This window comes from Panthera tigris, chromosome D3 (assembly GCF_018350195.1).
Source record: "Panthera tigris isolate Pti1 chromosome D3, P.tigris_Pti1_mat1.1, whole genome shotgun sequence".
Classification (NCBI taxonomy): Eukaryota; Metazoa; Chordata; class Mammalia; order Carnivora; family Felidae; genus Panthera; species Panthera tigris.
Window position 1 is genome coordinate 8,115,790 of NC_056671.1, and position 19,236 is coordinate 8,135,025.

Here is a 19,236-nt window from a genome sequence, read left to right on the forward strand (position 1 = left end):
AATAGACTGGTTTAAAGGGTTTGTATTAGAGATTTCCCCTCTCCTGTCAAGTTTGTGTGAAGAAAATATTTGTACTATTTCACTTAAGAAGACAGTTTGGCTAATGTTTTTCTTACACTAGTACAGCTGTGGTTCATTTGAGGAAATCCCCCAAGAGTTGCTAAGTAATGGAAAGTGCTGTGTTCATGGCTGAGAACAGCCATTTGGATTGTGTAAACATTTGCATAATTCCGGTGAGTCAGATGTTTGGTTTTAAACCTGCACTTCATTTATTAGAATGCCCCAAATATAATAGATGTTTTAACATTTCATTTTAAAAGTATGGCTATTGAATTTAGGTAAGATAACCTGTGTTGTAGTTTTGAGAATAAAACATTCTTGTTTTCTTCTGGTGAAAGGAAAGCTACCATGAAGAAAAACACTAGAATTAGGGATAGCTTCTATTTGCTTACCTAGAAAGTATCTTCATTAACATTTGAGTGTTACCTGACAATATTTGAATATGTATAATACTATTGTATTTTTGTTTCTCTGCTGATATAGCGGTATTTTCAGGGCTTTTGTCTTCCAAAATGTCTTTGGGTTGATATTTAATATACATTACATGCTCATATTAAACATATAACTAGTGATGACAGGTAGTAGGGTATTGGTTAGGAGAAGCCAACCAGATACTGAAAGTTTAGCTTGGGAAAATCTAAAAAATAAATAATTTCACAAGATAATAGAAAGTTGATTGTATGTCTAATTTCACATTCATATTTTATACTCAATTAGGCATCCATCATTTCTCGTAAAAAAGAAGCCAAAGCTGAGGAACTTCAGGAAGCGAAGGAGAAGTTAGCCAGCCTAGAGAGAGAGGTATCAGTGAAGACAAATCAGACCCGCGAATTTGATGGCACTGAAGTTTTGAAGGGAGATGAGGTAAGTTGAGGTATCTAATGGGACAAAGTTATGAGTATTGCTTTTGTTTGATACCATTCATGTGTTTTACTTTTTTGGTTTAAATGTCAGTAATGGAAAGTTCATCTTATTTTATAAAACCTATTTATTTAAAACTGAAAAGTCTTTGCAATGGTATTAAGATATTCTTGATATATAATGACATAGATCTTAGTGATTTAACAACATAATATTCCAAATTTTCCCTTTTTAATTGGGTGAATTTATGTTGGATTTATTTATTATAAGTATTAAGTTATAAAAGTAAAACAAAATGACTAGGAATTAACAGGTAAGACAAAAATTCATATTCCTTGATAAATGTAATTCCATAAAGGGCTGAGAAAATATCATCACTCAGTTACTTTGTCAATAATGTGTATTTGGCCACTGAGACTGGTACCATTTAAATGACTTCATTGTAGGAGTACTACATGGCAATGAGAAACAATGAAATATGGCCCTTTGTAGCAACGTGGATGGAACTGGAGAGTGTGATGCTAAGTGAAATAAGCCATACAGAGAAAGACATACCATATGTTTTCACTCTTATGTGGATCCTGAGAAACTTAACAGAAACCCATGGGGGAGGGGAAGGAAAAAAAAAAAAAGAGGTTAGAGTAGGAGAGAGCCAAAGCATAAGAGACTCTTAAAAACTGAGAACAAACTGAGGGTTGATGGGGTGTGGGAGGGAGGAGAGGGTAGGTGATGGGCATTGAAGAGGGCATCTTTTGGGATGAACACTGGGTGTTGTATGGAAACCAATTTGACAATAAATTTCATATATTAAAAAAAAGAAAAAATAAATGACTTCATTGTAGATGCTTATAAATTTTAAAAATACAACTATATCTAATGTTGCTATATACTTAAATTTTTGAACAATGTTTCAACAGCTGTTATTTCATTTATCCTTCTTTCAGACTCATGAGATTAGTAGGACAAGTAATATTGTCATTTATATATATGGCTAAATTTAAGCACCAAAAATATAATTCCCCATCTCATTTTCATCAAATTAGCTCAAGAATGAATGAGTGAATGAATGAAGCAAAATATCTTGTGTGAAGGACAGTGCTTTTTTTTTTAAAGCAAATCAAGAGATAGGTATAGGTTATATTTTAATTCCTAAACATTGCCTATACTTTACCACTTCCTACAGCTTACTTATTTTATATTAGCTACTTAGCTACTAGGCCTCCGAAAAAGCTACTTTGAAAAGCTGCTCACATCCAAACTTCAGTTTTGGCTTTGAATAGTTATAGAATTCATACTGTTACAAATTGGCAGTGAACCTTCACTGTGCCAAACACAAGTGAGTTGTTCCCATGGTGCCACTTTTCTCTGTGGTACTTGTGATTGTAGTCTCCCAATATGCCTTTAGCTTTTTGGGAAGTAGTAGATTTCAACAGTCAGCACTTGACTGAAAAATTCCTTTGGCTTTTAACATCCACGTCCAGATTGCTTTAAGAGATGGGGATATTTTAAATGTTACTTGGAAGCCAACGGGGTGTGCTTTGTGACATCCTTGCTATCCGAGGGGGGAAAGGTTAATTATGCAACAATCTTGTTTTATAAGAGGCCATGCTTCCTCCTAGCATTTTTGTTTTTTCTTAAGAAAATGCTGCCCAGGGGCGCCTGGGTGGCGCAGTCGGTTAAGCATCCGACTTCACCCAGGTCACGATCTCGCGGTCCGTGAGTTCGAGCCCCGCGTCAGGCTCTGGGCTGATGGCTCGGAGCCTGGAGCCTGTTTCCGATTCTGTGTCTCCCTCTCTCTCTGACCCTCCCCCGTTCATGCTCTGTCTCTCTCTGTCCCAAAAATAAATAAAAAAAAAACGTTGAAAAAAAAAAAAAAAAAAAAAAAAAAGAAAATGCTGCCCAACTGACAAGAAATACTAATTGCTATGGCCACAGTTGGCATGAATAGTGCTTATAAATTCAGTGTTAGATATTCCTTCTATGCAAATGTGAGGGTATAGAACGTACTGTCAACCTATTAGGTTTTATTTTTGATAAATTATGGTGAATAGAAGTGTCTGATGACAGAAAAAGGCATACTTTTCTTAAAGGGAAAAAGGTAACTTTGGAAATGAGGTCAACCTAATTTTTAAACAATATCTGGTCAGAAACTAGAACAAATTAAGTAAATCATTTGGCAGTTACCTAAAAGAACAGAAGGTATTGGGGAACATTAAGCATAATTTTGTAAAGAACAAATCTTGGTAGACCAGTTTTATTTTCTACTTTGATAAAGTGGCAGACCATATGGACAAAAGGGAGGAAGTTTGTTATACTTAAAATTATATAATATAGCTGGACTTCACTGAGGTTTCATTTGGTATCACATGGTAATCACCAAAAAATCGTGGTTTTTTTGCCACCCATCTGTTAACACAGTTGGTGAGACGGCATCGAGAAGCAGTGGCATGGTATTTGGAAAGAATTTCTATGGCAGGAGTCACAAATAGGAGAACAAGGAAGGGCGGGCTAACATTTATGGAGCACTGTTTATACAAGGCTCTGTGCTAGATGCTTTACAAACACACACTCCTTTACTTCTTGTGTTCTTATTCCTGCTGTTCCCATTTTGCAGCTGGGTGAAGCTCAGGGAGATTGTAGATGCACTTCGAGGTAACAAGTGGCCAAGCTGGAATCCAGGTCTCTCTCACCTGTTCCTATAGACCTGAGCAAATCACTTCTCCATCTGTAAAATGGGGATGATTGCTCTTCACTGTCATTATGAAGAACACGCAAAATAATGGATGTCACAGCTTCCCAGTCAACATGTAACATCTGGCATCCAGAAGTCATTCCTATGGGTCTCATGTCACTGCATGTGTGAGAAGCGGTGTAGTGGAATGGTTATGGGCATGGGCTCTAGGATTTGATTGTTGGAGTGCAGATCCTGGCTTTGTCATCTTACTGGCTGGGCAACATTGGGCAGATTCCTTAACCTCTTTGTACTCTGCTGTAAAATGTGACTTTTATCGCTATATACCTCCTGGAATTATTACTGTGCAGATTAAACGAGTTAATACCTGAAAAGTGCTTAGATAGCACTAGCACATGCTAAGTGCTCAATAAATGCTAGCACCTGATATTTTTATATTTTCATCAGTCACTTGAATGAAGAGTTTGAAAGCTAAGAATATAGTTTGCAGCTTAAAACTTGAACTTAGTATTTCCCAAACTGGGTGCAATTCAGTAGAAATAAATATGAAATAGTTTCTGTTTGTGGATAAATGATTTACACAGATTCAGGATGGGATGAGATGACACTAATGAGAGTCGTTTTAGCTGCTATCCACGGAGCAGTTACTGTGTGCTCAATCTTTAAAAACATATCGTTGGTGATGGTTGCACAACAGTGTGAATACACTTACTGCCACAGAACTGTACCCTGAAATATGGTTAAAATGATAAGTTTTATACCGTGTATGTTTAATCACAGTAAAACACACATGTAATATATCCTGATTCATCCTCTCAAAACACTTGTGAGGTAAACATTATCTGCATTTTGTAATTGAGAAAATAAGATTAGAGAAGTTTAAGTAACTTGCCTAATGTCACACAGTTAGTGAGTTGCAGAGTAAGGATTTGAACTCGGGTCTGACAGTCACAAACTGGAAACGTTAGCCTGGTAGAAACTGTACAACAGCCATTTGTTTGGATACAAACTTTCATTCCTTGATTATCCATATGTGATTGTTTGATTAATCTTTTCTTGGAAAAATTTAGGAATGTGACTGTTAATGAGGATAAGTACTATACATATAGTAATTTTTATTCCTTTGTCATTTTCTTTTTAGAGGTCAGCTAGCAGTTTTTAAAGTTCAGTATTGAAGTATGCATTTTGATGCTTCCCCTGCCATTAAAGTTATTCTTCCAGATGTTGCATTTTGTCTGAGAATTTTAGCTCTTCTGTTTGCAGATGACAGGTACTACAGGCATTTGTGCTTCACTAGACTCTCATTAGTATTCCCTGGATGTTTCTTATTAATAATAGATGAAGTGTCTAAAAATTATTTTTCTTTCATTGTACTTTGGTTATCATTTTAACATTTTAGTTTCATTGTATTGCCTTGCTTAATTATGGCAGTAAGCATAGGAATGTGTTTATTTCTTATTCTGCCAGACTTCTAACGTGGGTAGGAATTTCTTGAACTGTTGAAATTATCTTCTCAGTGATAGAGATTTTCTTGCCAGTCTAGTCTATCTTGATTTCTTTTTCTTCACACCAGTATTTTTCAGGTGATAAGAAGGTTAAACTTAGAGACTAGAGTCTCTTAACATAACTGAAAATTGATACTAACAAATATGTTTCTGTGTCTTGAAGTTTTTTATATTGGATTTAAGTATGTAGTAATTAAGCACAAATCTGGTTGAATTGATATTCTCAAAGAATTTTGAATGCTGTCATCTCTGAGAGAAGTTACCCAAAAAATACCATGAAGCTTCGTCCCTAATACTGACCTGTTTGTCATTCTTATCAATATTTAGATTAATTAATAATTAATGTTTATTATGCAGTTACACTGTGCCAGGCACCATATTAGGCTTCTTATATACATTATCTCATTTTTTTCATTGAACAACTCTAATTGTTACGATAATTATTCAAGTTTTTACAATTATGGGAACCGAGGCACAGGGAGGATTTATGCTAACTCACCAAGATCACATGGCTAGTAAGTAGTGGTGCCATGATTTGAACTGAGGTGGTCTGCCTCCTAAACCCTTAATAATTTTCACATGACAGGAAGCCAGAAGGAATAGTCAGCGAGAGACAGATGATAGAATTGGGATTCAAAGTCATCTTGGAAGCCAGGAGCATTGTGCTGAAACAAACAAAATGCTGTTAATAGGATGATAAACACAATGTTGTGGAATTCAAGTTCTGTCTCCCATCTCAACATATCACCCATGAATAATGCAGCATTAGAAAACAAATTATTATACTCCATTAATAAAAATGTAATATCCCATTTATGGTGATATTATGCCTGGAATGTTATGTTACAGTTTTGGCATATGTGTTAAGAAGGACATAGTCAAGGCAGAGTCCAGGTGTAGGTGACCAAAATGGATGAAAACTCTGGAAACTTTCGTAGAGAGAATTGATTATGTATTAACTGAGCACACACACACACACAAAATAGAATTGCACTTAAATTTCAAAAGGATTATGGAAAGGATGGTGTGCAGAAAAAGAGTTAACATAGCAGGCCTGAAACTGCTATTCTTAGAAAATCTTGTTTGCAAGGTTGGCCCTTGTCTGGCATCTAGGAACTTTGATTTTAGAAAGATTTCCACCATTCCCCAAAAAGAATTGCTCACTGTGCCTGAACTGTGAGTACAAAGAAAGTGGTTTATGTTGAACACCTGCTTTCCTTCTCAGAGCCTGGGATTTAGGTAAGGGCTAGGCAGACAGTATGCCTCTGTGGCCAGCCCCCAAGTAAAATGCCTGAGCACAGAGTCTCTAATGAACTTACCTGGTTGGCAACATTTCACACATATTGTTACAACTCATCACGTATTGTTACAACTCATTGCTGGAAGAATTAATGGAGAAGACTCTTGGAAGCTTGCCCCTGGTTTCCTCTGGATTTCACCTCATGTGCCTTTTCCTCTTGCTGGTTTTGCTTTTATGTTTTCACTGTAATAAAGCATAGCCAAGAATACGACTATATGCTGAGTCCTGTGAGTCCTCCTAGCAAACCATTAAACCTGGGAATGGTTTTGGGCCCCCCCCCAACACAAATCGGTTAATATTCTTGTTTGACAGAAGGCAGAATTAGGACCAACGGTTAGAAAGAAATATTTGATCGACTACTGAAAATTTTCTACAACTTAAGCTTTCTTCAGTACTGAAGCAGGCTGCTTTGGTGAAGCAGAGTGCTCCAGCATTTAAAATATTCTGACAGAACCTGGATGAGAGACATTTTAGAAGTAACATGTGCAGTTAGTAGAAGAAAGATTGTACTGGATCAATGTTTGGGGTTTTTTTAATCTTAAAAAATCTGACTATACAAGTAATACCTGAATACATTCTTGTGGTATGAAAATGAAGCAATAGGCATAAAGTAAAAGTCTTCCTTGACTGTCTCCCTCCCCCCATCCCAGTCCCTCAGTCCCTTTACCAAAGAGAAGCCACTGCTTCCAGGTTTGTGTGCCCTTTCTTTTCAGTCCTTTCTCTAAAGATAGATATAGATCCTACCGTTCTGTGGTTTGTAAAATGTAAATGGTATTATACTGTGTGTATTGTGCAACTTGCTCTTAATAAAATGTCTTGGAGATTTTTCCATGTCCATAATGAGGAGATTAAGAGAATTCTGTAGAAGTTAACAGAATCAGCTCTGGAGCCAGAACACCTGTGTGCAGATCTCTGCTCTGCCACCTGTTAGCTATTCAACCTTAACATGTTACCAGACTCCTCTGGGCCTCAGTTTCCTTGCCCATAAAGTGGGTGCAACTGCTGTGGAAAAACAGTATGGCAATAATTCAAAAGTCAAACACAGAATTACCATATGACTCAAAAATTCCCCTCTGAGGTTAGAATCCTCATGTGGTTTTCTATTAGGATTTTCTAAGTGCAAATTATTGCTATTATTCCAAGTTATGGTAACTTCAGATATTTGGACAGGATTTTAATATTAAGTAACCTTAGTTTTCCATAATTTGGAGTGCTTTTAAAATGTTTACACAGAATTCTCTAACCTTCTGCAGGATTCAGTGTGAGAAAAAATAGGAAAACATAGTATTATACCCTAATATAATAGCTAATGGTCAGACATCTGACTCTGAGTTGTCAATAAATTAACATTGCTGTGGTCAATGTGATTTTTGAAGATAGCATAATAACTAAGTAGCACGTCTTCCAGAATATATACCCTGTTATTGTTTCGCCAGCTCATAGCCCATGGTCCTGAAATGTACTTCCATAGCACTCTGTTCCTGTGTGTTGTAACATAACACACTTAAGATCAATTGTTCAGTTTCTGCTTCCCCTGAGAAAGCAGTGAGCTCCATAGTGGCAAGAGCATATCTATTGTTCACCATCATGTACTTAACACTTGGCACATAACAGACACTTGGTAAATGTGTGGAAACCTGAAAGTATATAATGTAGTCTAGACGTGTGTATGTCTTTCATCAGAAAAGTGATAATATTAAAAATGTCTTGGTCCTTTTTAGTAGGCTTTGGTTGATAAGAAAAGTTACTTATATTAATTCTTCAACCTAACCATAGTTGCATATTTCATTGTATAGATATTTCATTGTACAGATTCATTATTTTTGGATACCTGACCACACACCTAAATTTACCATTTAATCTGGTAGCCTCCGTTAATTCTTAGGTAAGTACAATTTTGCTATTTTTTTCTTTGCTCTTCCATTAAGAGAGAGACTCAGATGAGCAAAGAAAGAGCCTGTGCCTCTTGTAAATAAATAGTTCCACATAGCTACTGATCATTATTGTCTTAGTCACCTTCATATCTCAGAATCTCTGCTTTAATTATTTGAAAAAGCAAACAAAAAATCTGCCCCAGTGGTATAGTGCTGGTCCCCTTCCTAGAGCTGTCATTCAGATGAATGCCTGCCTTTGGGGTCTGAACTTTTTTATAGCAACAAATGAACCTCTGGTTAAAGTCCCACTGGCACTTCATGCAATCAAAGGTCACTCCTGGGTAATGGTGTGTGAGTATAGAATCCATTGTGTTTTGTTCCCTAACCATTACAAGAAGCTCACCTGTTTTGCAGCTATGACTGCTTTAAAAATGTGCTTGGTCAAATAATGTTTATGAGAAGCTTTAGAAAGATCCAACCAGTTCATTCTACAGCTACTGATAGAAATCCTAGAGCTAAATTGCAAAGATTATGAAATCTTCTTTAAATACTTCAAAGAGAAGCACAGCGAAGATAAGGGAATCCTGGCAAGGTTTGCTGCAGCTGTCAGATCCCGAAAAATTAGGAATCAAATTTTGACACTTGTAATTGAATCATCCACCCTTCTAAGTGAGCCCAGGCAAACCTGTGATATTTTTAGAACCTTTCAAACCACATCACACTCTTTAGAGTTCATAGCAGGACCCAAGGCCCCTAAAATTTCCCAAGAGATGGAACAAAACAGAATCAAATAAATTTAGCTCAATCTGCTAGAATAGAAGTAGTGTATTTATGCAAGCAATCTAGGTAATGCCACAGTTTCAACTGAAAATTTGAAAACTTTTCATTGAAAAATTTTTTGAGAGTTAACTGCTTGGACAGCCATTGAAAAATCCATTAACGCTAATATAATAACAGCTGTGCAGTGGTGATTTGATTTATAATAGAAGCATAGAGACCTTGGACGGTATGATTAACTGTGTTTCACAGATGGATGTTCCTGTGCCACAAGTTTCATTTAAGACAGATTTCTACCAGCATATATCATATTGCTTATTATAGACTCTCTCAAAAGAATTAGCAGTTAATTATATTGCTTATGGTTGGCTTGGTGAGATTTTCTAATTTAAAGTTAAAAACATAATACTAACAGGTTGGAAAAGGTTAGAATAGTATTTGTATGTGTGTCTGTGTTGGCACTAGTTATGATGAGTGATTTGAAAAGACTGTCATTTTAACAGAAAACAAAGGTTGCTTTGAAACATTTTGTCTTGCCTTAAAACAAGTAGCAAGTCTGAGACCAGACTTCAGGGAGTCAAAATGATTTATTGGAGCATAACATGAAAAGACGACCTCTTCAGGTTTTCTACAAGTCTGAATTCAGCCAGAAGACACTGACAAATGGGTGAAAAAATCGTGACCATAGGGCATATTCATGCTACTCTTGAACAGTCATCTGACACCTAACTCTCTTGGGCCTATTTCTGTAGTTTTCCATGCTTAAAAATCATTTGATGAAATAACTGACCAAGATGTGATTTAATTAATAAATGGAAAATAGCATGCATATTGGACTAACAGGATTTGAGGACAAAAGCATTCGTTCTAGTCCAGTTTTTTTAACTTGCTGAGCTTTGGTGAGTTGTATTAATTTCTCCATAGGTTTCTTTCTTTATAAAAGGGAAGTAGTGCTTTTTCAAAAAAAAAAAAAATAGATCCTTATGGTTCTTGACAATGTATATATTAAATGGGAGTCCTCACAGCTAATTACTGTGGAAATAGTTTCATGCTGGATATTGAGGTGGAGAATTTGCAGCAGGAGCAGAGATTCTGGTTTCCGTGTAAATATCCAAAATGATGCCTGGAATCTAATAATGCTTTTGAGTTCCAGATAAGCTTGAAGAGCATTCGTAAATGGTTACATACTTAAGGAAATAAGCTGCTTTGTCCATTTAAAAAGCTAGCCCAGGGGCGCCTGGGTGGCGCAGTCGGCTAAGCGTCCGACTTCAGCCAGGTCACGATCTCGCGGTCCGTGAGTTCGAGCCCCGCGTCAGGCTCTGGGCTGATGGCTCAGAGCCTGGAGCCTGTTTCCGATTCTGTGTCTCCCTCTCTCTCTGCCCCTCCCCCGTTCATGCTCTGTCTCTCTCTGTGCCAAAAATAAATAAAAAACGTTGAAAAAAAAATTTAAAAAAAAAAATAAAAAAAATAAAAAAAAAAAAATAAAAAGCTAGCCCAGATTTTGATCATTATTATTAAAAGTTCTAAAACGTATTAAGTGGATAAAAGGAGAAAGAACATCTGGCAAATTCCATTTTGATCACAAAGGAGTAAAATTAGTCCTGAAGCTAGAAGCTAGCACTATAAAGCCTTAATCTTATTGATCTCAGAGAATGATGGCTGTTCTTTCATAAATGACAAAGTTAGGTTACAAATGCATGTTGGTCCAAATGTTTAATAATAGCTGCTATAATGGGCCTTCCTGCACAATGTAAAGCTTTATAGTTCATTTTAATGACAAATTTGCTTGATTGACCTGCAATAGTGCACTATAGAAAGCTTTTCCCTAATGATCCAAGGATTTGTTGCTTATCTCCTATGCCAGACTCCCTTTAAAAATTATTTTTAAAATATTTTTAAACTAAAACATTTTTTAAGTTATTTAAGAAAGAAACCTTAAAGAATTCACTAATAATCCTACTTTCCCAATACAACGGCTATTTTTCTTTTTAAAAAAATTTTTTTTAATGTTTATTTATTTTTGAGAGGGAGAAAGAGTGTGAGTGGAGTGGGGCAGAGGGGAAGAGAGAGAGAGAAGGAAATGCAGAATCCAAAACAGGCTCCAGGCTCTGAGCTGTCAGCACAGAGTCCAATGCGGGGCTCAAACTCACAGACTGCGAGATCATGACCTGAGCCAAAGTTGGATGCTTAACCGACTGAGCCACCCAGGCACCCCACAATGGCTACTTTTATTTCTTAATTCTCTTGGTGTGTGTGTGTATACACACACACTCCAAGAATATAGATTTGTAATTGCTTGCAATAGTGATTATTCTGTTTTAGCTCTAAAGAGCATCTACCACACTTACATTTGTACTTTTCTGCTTACTCTAATCACTTGACATGTCTTTATTTCTTTACTGTTTAGAAGAAACAGTACTCGTCTCTTATTTTCTAGGTACTCCTTAACTATATTCAAACAGAATGACAGACATTAATCATTATTCAACTTTTATAGAATTTTAGTGTATTTTCTAGATCTTATTTAAAAACTACCTGGTTTTATTTTAGACAAATAATCTTTCATTTTACAATGGAAACACTGTATGTTTTGATCCTCAGAGGTTATAAAAACCCTTTACACAGTAATAGAGTATAGTTTACACAATAATAAGGTATTTTCAAGAATTGGCTACTGAATAATGGCAATGATGGTTATTAATAATTACAGATATTTAGGTCAATAATTTGTTTTATTTTATTAAACTGTAAACAATGATAGCTCCTATTTATTGAATGCTACACTAGGCATTGGGCTAATTGCCTTATGCACATTTTCGTATCACTCTAAGTATTGTTACCTTCTTTTTTTTCCAGTTGAATTAATTGATATATAAAGACAAAAAAATAATTGCGCAAGGTCACTTTAAGTGGTGGAGCCAGGATTTGAAATTATATTTCTCTGATTATTATATTTCCTGGAATTTCTCTGGAAATTATATTTCCAAAGCCCATGATCTTGACAAGTCTCTGAACTGCTTGTACTGCTCCTGTTGTACTGCTCCTGGGACCTTTAATGATTTAAGTTCTAAATGTGACTTTTTTGCTCATATAAATTATTACAACACAGAATTATGAGTACATTTAAATTTTAATCCTCAAAGTCTATTCAAAATAAAATCTATCAGCAGTTAGGTTTTTGTTGGTGATGGGCAGGTTTTGAGGTGGGTTGCACTTTTAATTTAATTACACTTTTTTTAGATTGATACAAATATGTAGTTTAAAAAGCAAAACATTACTACACAGCTCATAATGAAAATATGATCCTCTTTCACACTCCCAAGTCCTCCTTCCTTGAGGCAACCACTCTAAATGCCTTTGGTTGTCTCTTCTAGTGTTTACTTCTACATTTCTAAATAACGTTTATGCTGAAACTTTAAAACTTTTTTCAGTTGTTGGCATACTACCGTAGGAAATAAGGATTTAGCCCTACACTCCCCATTCCCTGTCTACTCCCATACCCATCCTTTCATTCATTAGAGCCTCCCAATATAATTATAACTGGTTAAATCATTATTTAGTATATTCATTGTAATGATTGTAGAACCATAGTTTACAGCTGAGCCACATAGTATATACTATGATTACATATCCGTTCTTGTACACTTTTTAAAAAATTAATACTGACCTCATTTTTTTTTTTTGGTTTGGTTAGTTTTTAAATGTACCTGTCACCCACTCATCTCCAGACCTTCTGATAGAACCATGCAACTTATCTTAATATGGCATATGTTCATATACAGTAATCTATTAATTACATTTTGTAAACCTTAGGTTTATTGTTCCTGGAGTCCCTTTCATTCTTCTGTTCCAGTCTTGGAAGATTTTTATGTAAGCTTGCTGTAAACCGTAGATCCACTGTAAACTGTAATCTGAGGCTTTGTATTCATCATCCTGGAAATTTCTTTAGTGATTCTCTTGTTTTGGATCCCCTACTTCCCACATCCCAAGTCTTCTCTTTCTTAGTTTATTTCCTTGTTGTAATAGAGAATGTTCCTGAAAAGGGGGGACTGGGGAGGTACATTTTTGAGAAACTTGCTTGTTTGAAACTGTCTTTATTCCATCTTCATATACATGATTGATAGTTTGACTGAGTGATGAATTCCAGTTGAACATCTTTTTCCCCGAGAATTTTGAAGGTATTGTTCTGTTGTCTTCTAGTATTCGTTGTTGCTGTCTGAGGCTGTTTCGATTCCCAGCCCTTTGATGTGACCTTTTATTGTTATTATTGTTGTTATTTTACCTCTCTTGAAACTTTTGGGATTCTCTCTCTACCTCTGATTTTCTAAATTTTTAAGATTATGGGCTTAAATGTAACTCTTTTCTTCTTTCATTGAGCTGGGCATTCTATTGGCCATTTTAATTTAGAATCTTATTTTATATCCTTCAGTTCTGGGAGATTTTCTTGTATTATTTCTACTCTAAAAAAAATTCTCTTCAGGGTGTCTGGGTGGCTCAGTTGGTTAAGTGTCTGACTTCAGCTCAGGTCATGGGTTTGAGCCACTTGTTGGGCTCTGTGCTGACAGCTCAGAGCCTGAAGCCTGCTTCAGATTCTGTGTTTCCTTGTCTCTCTGCCCCTACCCTGCTTATTCTCTGTCTCTCAAAAATAAATAAACATTAAAAAATATTTTTTAAAATTTCTGTTCTGTTCTAGAACTCATTAGTTACAGTTGGAGTCTTCTATATTGATTCTTTAATGTTTACTTTCAAAATGTTTAATTAAAAAAATGTTAAGTAAGAGTAGGTGACAATATGTGTGTGTTGTGTTATATGCGAAGAGTAAAGAATAATGAGATCATGAACATACATACACTTAACACTCAGCTTTAAAAAAAGAAACTGTGTGGCTCCTGTGTGCCTCTTCTTTATCCCATTCAATTCCCATCCCTCTCAGAGGTAACCACCATCTCAAGTTAGGTATTTGTCATTCTCTGACTTTTCTTTACTGTTTGACCACACATTTGTATCCCTAAATGATATATTGTTTAGTTTTCCTAAGCAATACTAATGGAAACCCTTCTCTGTATATTCTGTAACTTGCTTGTTTTGCTCTACATTATTTCTTGAACTTATAATTGTTTACTTCCAGTATAGAAATATAAATATATAGAGATATATAAAATTGAATCTACAACAATTCATTGTGGCTTATTTTCCAGTTTTTTTTGCTATTGCAGTGTTTCTGTCAAAATTCTTATGTATGTCTCCCATGGCTGTGAACAGAGTTTCTCCAAGGCAGTGTTTCTTACCTTTTTTCAAAACATGACACTTAAAAAAATTTGATCATTGTTTAGCATACTGACATAAAAGGACAAGGCTGCTTATAGCTGAGGGTGACTGGCTTGGGAGTTCTTTATAGTATCTTACCCAGCTGCTGCAAAATCTTAGTGGATAAATGCCTTGGCACACACTTGATATTTGTGCCACATGACTGCAGTGGAACATAGAGCATGCCCCACTTATGAAGCCCTGCTCCGGAGCGGTACCATTCACAGAGTTTTCTGAAGACCAGTTCTAGTCCACAAACTGTTAGTTACTAGTCCATGGCCATGTAAGTTGAGCAGAAACATTTAGAAACATTTATAGTGATGTGATATTTTTATTATTTTAGAAAAGTGTCCACTCCACAAATGATTAGAAATTTTAAAAACTGCTCCATCACCATAGATAAATTTGAAATGCCCTGCCATTCATGGAGTGGAGTTGGTGGGGCATAGGGTGAACACAATGTCAAGTTAAGTAGATACAAAATGTTTTCCAAACTGTTGCTCTAAATTAGAAATCCCCCACTCCAGTGGTGTCCCACTTCCTCCTCATCTTCACCAACACTTAGTATTGAAGGACTTACTTTTGCTAATTTGGTGGGTGTTAAAATAGTATATTAATGTGGTTTTAATTTGTGTGACTGATTTGATTACTAATGAGACTGAGCATCTTTTATTATGTTTATTGGCCATCTTGGGTTTCTCCTCTGCTAAAAGTCTATTCAAGTATTTTATCTGTTTTTCTACTGAATTTATTTGTCTTTCACTTACTGATTTATGGGTTTAATTTATATATTTTGGATACAAATCCTTTATTGGTTTAATGTGTTACAAAAATGCTCTCCCAAATTGTGATTTATATCCTTAACCTCTTAATACATATTTTGATGAATGACTGTTCTTGATTTTAGCCAAGTTGAGTTTATCAATCATCTATTTTCAGTTTGTGCATTTTGTGTCTTGCTTAAGAAATCCTTTCCTGTGGTGCCTGGGTGGCTCAGTTGGTTGAGTGTCTGACTCTTGATCTCGGCTCAGGTCATGATCCCAGGGTCATGGTATTGAGCTCCATGCTATCGGTGCTATATGAGCTAAGAGTAGAGCCTGCGTAAGATTCTCTCTCTCTCTCTCTCTCTCTCTCTCTCTCTCTCTCTCCCCCTCTCTCTCTCCCCCTCTCCCTCTCCCTCTCCCTCTCCCCCTCCATCCGTTTGCACACATGCATGCTCTCACTCTGAATATCAAAAAAAAGTGTTTCCTATCTCAAAATTATAGTGATATTTTCCTATATTCCAGAAGAATTTTAGTTTAGTCTTTCACATTTAAGTCTGTAATCCAGTAAGAATGGATTTTTATATGTTATGAAGCAAAGGGCCCATTAATTGAAAGTCAATTCTTTTCCCTCAAATTTTCCACAGCAACAGTCTACATAAACAAAATCCCTTTGGGAGCTTAAATAATTTAAAAAATATATAAAGGGTTTCTGAGACCAAAAAGTTTGAGAATCACTGTTACAGATCCACAAGAAAAAATTAAAAGCTCCAATAAATAGGCAAAGCAATCTTGAAAAAGAAAACCAAAGCTGGAGGCATCACAATCCCAGACTTCAAGATGTATTACAAAACTGTAATCATCAAGACAGTATCGTACTGGCACAAAAAATAGACACTCAGATCAATGGAACAGAATAGAGAACCCAGAAATGGACCCAGAAACATATGGCCAACTAATCTTTGACAAAACAGGAGAGAATATCCAGTGGAATAAAGACAGTCTCTTCAGCAAGTGGTGCTGGGAAAACTGGACAGTGACATGCAGAAAAATGAACCTGGACCACTTTCTTACACCATACACAAAAATAAACTCAAAATGGATGAAAGATCTAAAGATAAGACAGGAAGCCATCAAAATCCTAGAGGAGAAAGCAGGCAGAAACCTCTTTGACCTCGGCTGCAGCAACTTCTTACTCAACACATCTCCGGAGGCAAGGGAAACAAAAGCAAATAGGAACTATTGAGACCTCATTAAAATAAAGAGTTTCTGCACAGCAAAGGAAACAATCAGCAAAACTAAAAGGCGACAAACGGAATGGGAGAAGATATTTGCAAATGACATACCAGATAAAGGGTTAGTATCCAGTATCCATAGAGAACTTATCAAACTCAACACCCAAAAAACAAATCATCCAGTGAAGAAATGGGCAAAAGACACGAATAGACACTTCTCCAAAGAAGACATCCAGGTGGCCAACTGACACATGAAAAAATGCTCAATGTCATTCATCATCTGGGAAATACAAATCAAAACCACATTGAGATACCCCCTCACACCTGTCAGAATGGCTAATATTAACAACTCAGGCAACAACAGATGTTGAGGATGCAGACAAAGAGGATCTCTGTTGCACTGCTGGTGGGAATCCAAACTGGTACAGCCACTCTGGAAAACAGTATGGAGGTTCCTCAAAAAAATAAAAATAGAACTACCCTACGACCCAGCAATTGCACTACTAGGTATTTATCCAAGGGATACAGATGTGCTGTTTTGAAGGGGCACATGCACCCCAATGTTTATAGCAGCACTATCAATAATAGCCAAAGTATGGAAAGAGCCCCAATGTCCATCGATGGATGGATGGATAAAGAAGATGTCGGGTGTGTGTGTGTGTGTGTGTGTGTGTGTGTGTGTGTGTGTGTGTAATGGAGTATTACTCAGCAATAAAAAAGAATGAAATCTTGCCATTTGCAACTACGTGGATGGAACTAGAGGGTATTATGCTGAGCGAAATTAGTCAGAGAAAAACAAATATCATATGACTTTAAGACATAAAGTCTTTAAGATATAAGATATAAGATATAAGATATAAAGTCTTTAAGATATAAGATATAAGATATAAGCACTTTAAGATATAAAACAGATGAACATAAGAGAAGGGAAGCAATATAAAAACAGGGAGGGGGACAAAACAGAAGAGACTCTTAAATATAGAGTACAAAGAGAGAGTTGCTGGAGGGGTTGTGGGAAGGGGGATGGGCTAAATGGGTAAGGGGCTTAAGGAATCTACTCCTGAAATCATTGTTGTACCATATGCTAACTAACTTGGATATAAATTATAAAAAAAAATAAATTATAGAAAAAAACTCCAATAAAAAAGTGGGCCAAAGGCAAATAATTTTTTTAATCCCCACGGATGAATAATGAACATGACAAAAAAGTGAATTTCCTTAATAAATGCAGATAAAAAGTAAAATACCATTTTAATTATCAAATTGACAATTATTAAAAGTACTATAAATAGCTTTTGAAGGGCAGTTTGGCAAAATCTATCAAAATCCTATTTCCTTCTTACCATTTCTGAAAATATGTCCTATAGAAATTATTAAGCATGTGTCTGAAGATTTAGCTTCAATATATTCATCCGGGTTTTTTGTGATAGTTTGAAAATTCAGAAATAATCTAAAATCCAAATGATAGAAGAAATGTCCAATGGAAGAAAAACATGGATAATGTATTTTCTTTCCTCTAATTCATCCAGAGGAGTGGGTCCCTTACAGTGCTTTGATGGCCACCTATTGCTTAATTGTACATAGCCATCATTAATCTGGCCAAAACTACCCTTCCCTTACTTAGGTAGTCTGTCCAGTGAATGTCAAATAGTAACCAATCAGCACAGAGCACATTGAGTAATTGGTGGGTTTGTTCTTCCACCAAAAATATTTATAGCTTTTAGCTTTTAAAAATAATTCTGGAGCACAGCAAGATAAAGAAGGGAAAAATTGGCCTAGATTACAGAAGATAGCAGATGAATAGGGTTGATTTCACTTTGGGCACTTTGCCCAGGACACTTTTAATAGAACATATAGTTACTCTAGGGATTCTGAGTCTGTGGTTATGGCAGGCTTACACGTTTATTCTTTAAAAGGAAAAATTGCAAGTTATTAGACTCTAGGTACATTGGTATGACTTAAATTTTTAAACCATTCCTGTAATCCAGCTATTGATAATTTGCTGTGTGTGGGCTGGATTCCTTACCATTAAAACTAAATCATGGATAGAAAAATATTTTGAACTTCCTTCCTCTAAAACACAGTGGGTTCTTCATTTCTTTCAGAGTTTAAGTCAAGTTTAAAAAGTCTAAACTAGGAATTAGAAGGTTATTTTTTTTAAGTATATTTATTCTGAGAGAAATAGAGTATGTGTGTGAGCAGGGGAGGGACAGAGAGAGAGAGGGAGAGAGAAAATCCCAAGCAGGCTCCACGCTGACAGTGTGCAGCCCAGTTCAGGGCTCAAACTGGAAATGTGAGATCAAAAGTCAAGACGCCTAACCAGCTGAGCCACCCAGATGCCCCTAGGAGGTTATGTTTTTGTGAAGAATTCGTAATCTTACTATTTTTGAGGACTTTCTTTGTGTACTGAAAAATCAATCAAGTCTTCAAAGAAAAAATCACCTAAATGTTAGAAATGTTGTGCTTCCTATTTTATACCTTACAATTTAGAATTATTGCCCTCATGTTTAGCCTTATAAATTAGAAGGAAAAATACCAACATGGTAGTAGAGCTTAGTAGGATAGTAGAGTAGGATAATGGCTTTGAGTGAACTTTATCCTTTTTTCTGTTTTCCAAAATTTCAGTAATTCATGACTTTTATTATTTGTAAAATTATTTATCACTCTCCTCTCAAGTTAGCCTTTAGAAGGACTGAGTATTAAAAAGGCTAAGATTCTAGGGGTGCCTGAGCGGCTCAGTTGGTTAAGCATCCAACTTCGGCTCAGGTCATGATCTCGCAGTTCGTCAGTTCGAGCCCCGCATTGGGCTCTGGGCTGACAGTTCAGAGCCTGGAGCCTGCTTCAGATTCTGTCACCTTCTCTTT

At 36.1% G+C, this 19,236-nt stretch overlaps 1 protein-coding gene across 7 annotated transcripts in view; it reads left to right on the forward strand.

The window, feature by feature from the left end:
* Positions 1 to 19,236, forward strand: part of IFT81 (intraflagellar transport 81) — a 191,445-nt gene that overhangs the window by 129,833 nt on the left and 42,376 nt on the right. For all 7 annotated transcript variants that reach the window (XM_042962874.1, XM_042962876.1, XM_042962879.1 and 4 more), the window contains one exon: positions 778 to 924. In XM_042962874.1, the coding sequence (XP_042818808.1) occupies positions 778 to 924 (147 nt within the window). The remainder of the gene's footprint in view (positions 1 to 777; positions 925 to 19,236) is intronic.